The following is a 1,400-nucleotide window of genomic DNA, read 5'->3' as shown; positions in this document are numbered from 1 at the left end:
GTCGGAGGACGGCCGCCAGCATTTTCGCTTCGACCGCGCCAGCGGCCGCCTCGTCGTGGCCGACAGGCTGGACCGGGAGCAGCTGTGCGGCCAGGCCGACACCTGCACGCTCCCCTTCGAGCTGCTGCTGGCCGACCCGCTGCAGTTCTTTCGGGTCGAGGTCACCCTCGACGACATCAATGACCATTCTCCCAGATTTCCCCATCAAAGAGTCACTTTTAAGATCCCCGAAACGAGCGACCCGGGCTCTCGTTTCCCACTGGAAGTTGCTCGGGATCCTGATGTTGGCAGCAACAGTGTGCAGGCATACAGCATTGCTCCCGAGAACGAGTACTTTAGCGTCTCCTATGGGAGTCGGTTTAGGGGCAAGAAATATGTTGAACTTGTTTTGGAAAAGCCCCTAGACAGAGAGGAGCAGGCAGAGATGGATTTCAGTCTGATTGCTGTGGATGGGGGCTCTCCTCCCAGGAGTGGGACCACCCAAATTCACATTACAGTTCTGGATGTCAATGACAATACTCCCGTCTTCACACAGGAGGTGTATGATGTGCAGGTTTTGGAAAACGCACCAGAGGGTTCTGTGGTTCTGACTGTTTTGGCAACAGATCGCGATACAGGAATTAATGGGGACATCTCATATCAGTTAAGCGAAGGAGTCAGTAACAGCGAGTCAGTATTTGAGATTGATCCCTTAACAGGTGAAATTAAACTCTCAAAGATTCTGGACTTTGAGGCAGCACAGACTCACGAGCTCAATGTTAGAGCCACAGATGGTGGGGGGCTCTCGGCAATCTGCAAGGTGTTGGTGGAGGTGTTGGATGTGAATGACAATGCACCCGAGCTGCTGGTCAGTTCCTTCAGCAGTCCCCTCCCCGAGAACTCCGCGCCCGGCACGGTGGTTGCCCTCTTTACTGTCAGGGACCGAGATGCCGGAGCCAACGGCAAGGTGTCCTGTGCCCTCAACCATCAGCTCTTCTTCTCCCTGCGGCCAGCCTATAAGAATTACTACGAGCTGGTGACTGTGAGGGCGCTGGACCGGGAGGACACGGCTCAGCACATCCTCAGCGTGACAGCAGCAGACGCGGGGTCCCCTCCTCTCACTACCACCCACACCTTCACCGTGGACATCTCGGATGTCAACGACAACGCCCCCGTCTTCAACCAGACATCCTACACCATGTACGTGCGCGAGAACAATGCACCCTCCGTGCTGGTGGGAGCCGTGAGCGCCGCAGATGCCGACGTGGGGCTGAATGCCAAGGTGACCTATTCCCTGTCAGCAGGGCAAGCGGCGGAGCGGCCTTGGTGCTCGTGCGTGTCTGTGAACTCGGAGAGCGGGCAGGTGTTTGTGCTGAGAGCCCTGGACTACGAGCAGCTGAGGCAGAGCGAGGTGGTGGTGA

General features: G+C 57.0%; 1 protein-coding gene across 1 annotated transcript in view; it reads left to right on the top strand.

The window, feature by feature from the left end:
- Positions 1-1,396, top strand: part of LOC114072058 (protocadherin beta-15-like) — a gene marked incomplete at its 3' end in the record, with an annotated part of 2,223 nt that extends 827 nt beyond the window's left edge. The window contains exon 2 of the mRNA XM_027909975.1: positions 67-1,396. Coding sequence (XP_027765776.1) covers positions 67-1,396 — 1,330 coding nt within the window. The remainder of the gene's footprint in view (positions 1-66) is intronic.
- Positions 1,397-1,400: the final 4 nt, after the last annotated feature.

Source organism: Empidonax traillii, unplaced genomic scaffold, assembly GCF_003031625.1.
Source record: "Empidonax traillii isolate 1590-97213 ecotype Southwest subspecies unplaced genomic scaffold, ASM303162v1 scaffold2570:size23556, whole genome shotgun sequence".
In the NCBI taxonomy this organism is placed as follows: Eukaryota; Metazoa; Chordata; class Aves; order Passeriformes; family Tyrannidae; genus Empidonax; species Empidonax traillii.
This window is presented reverse-complemented; position numbering and strand designations above follow the sequence as displayed.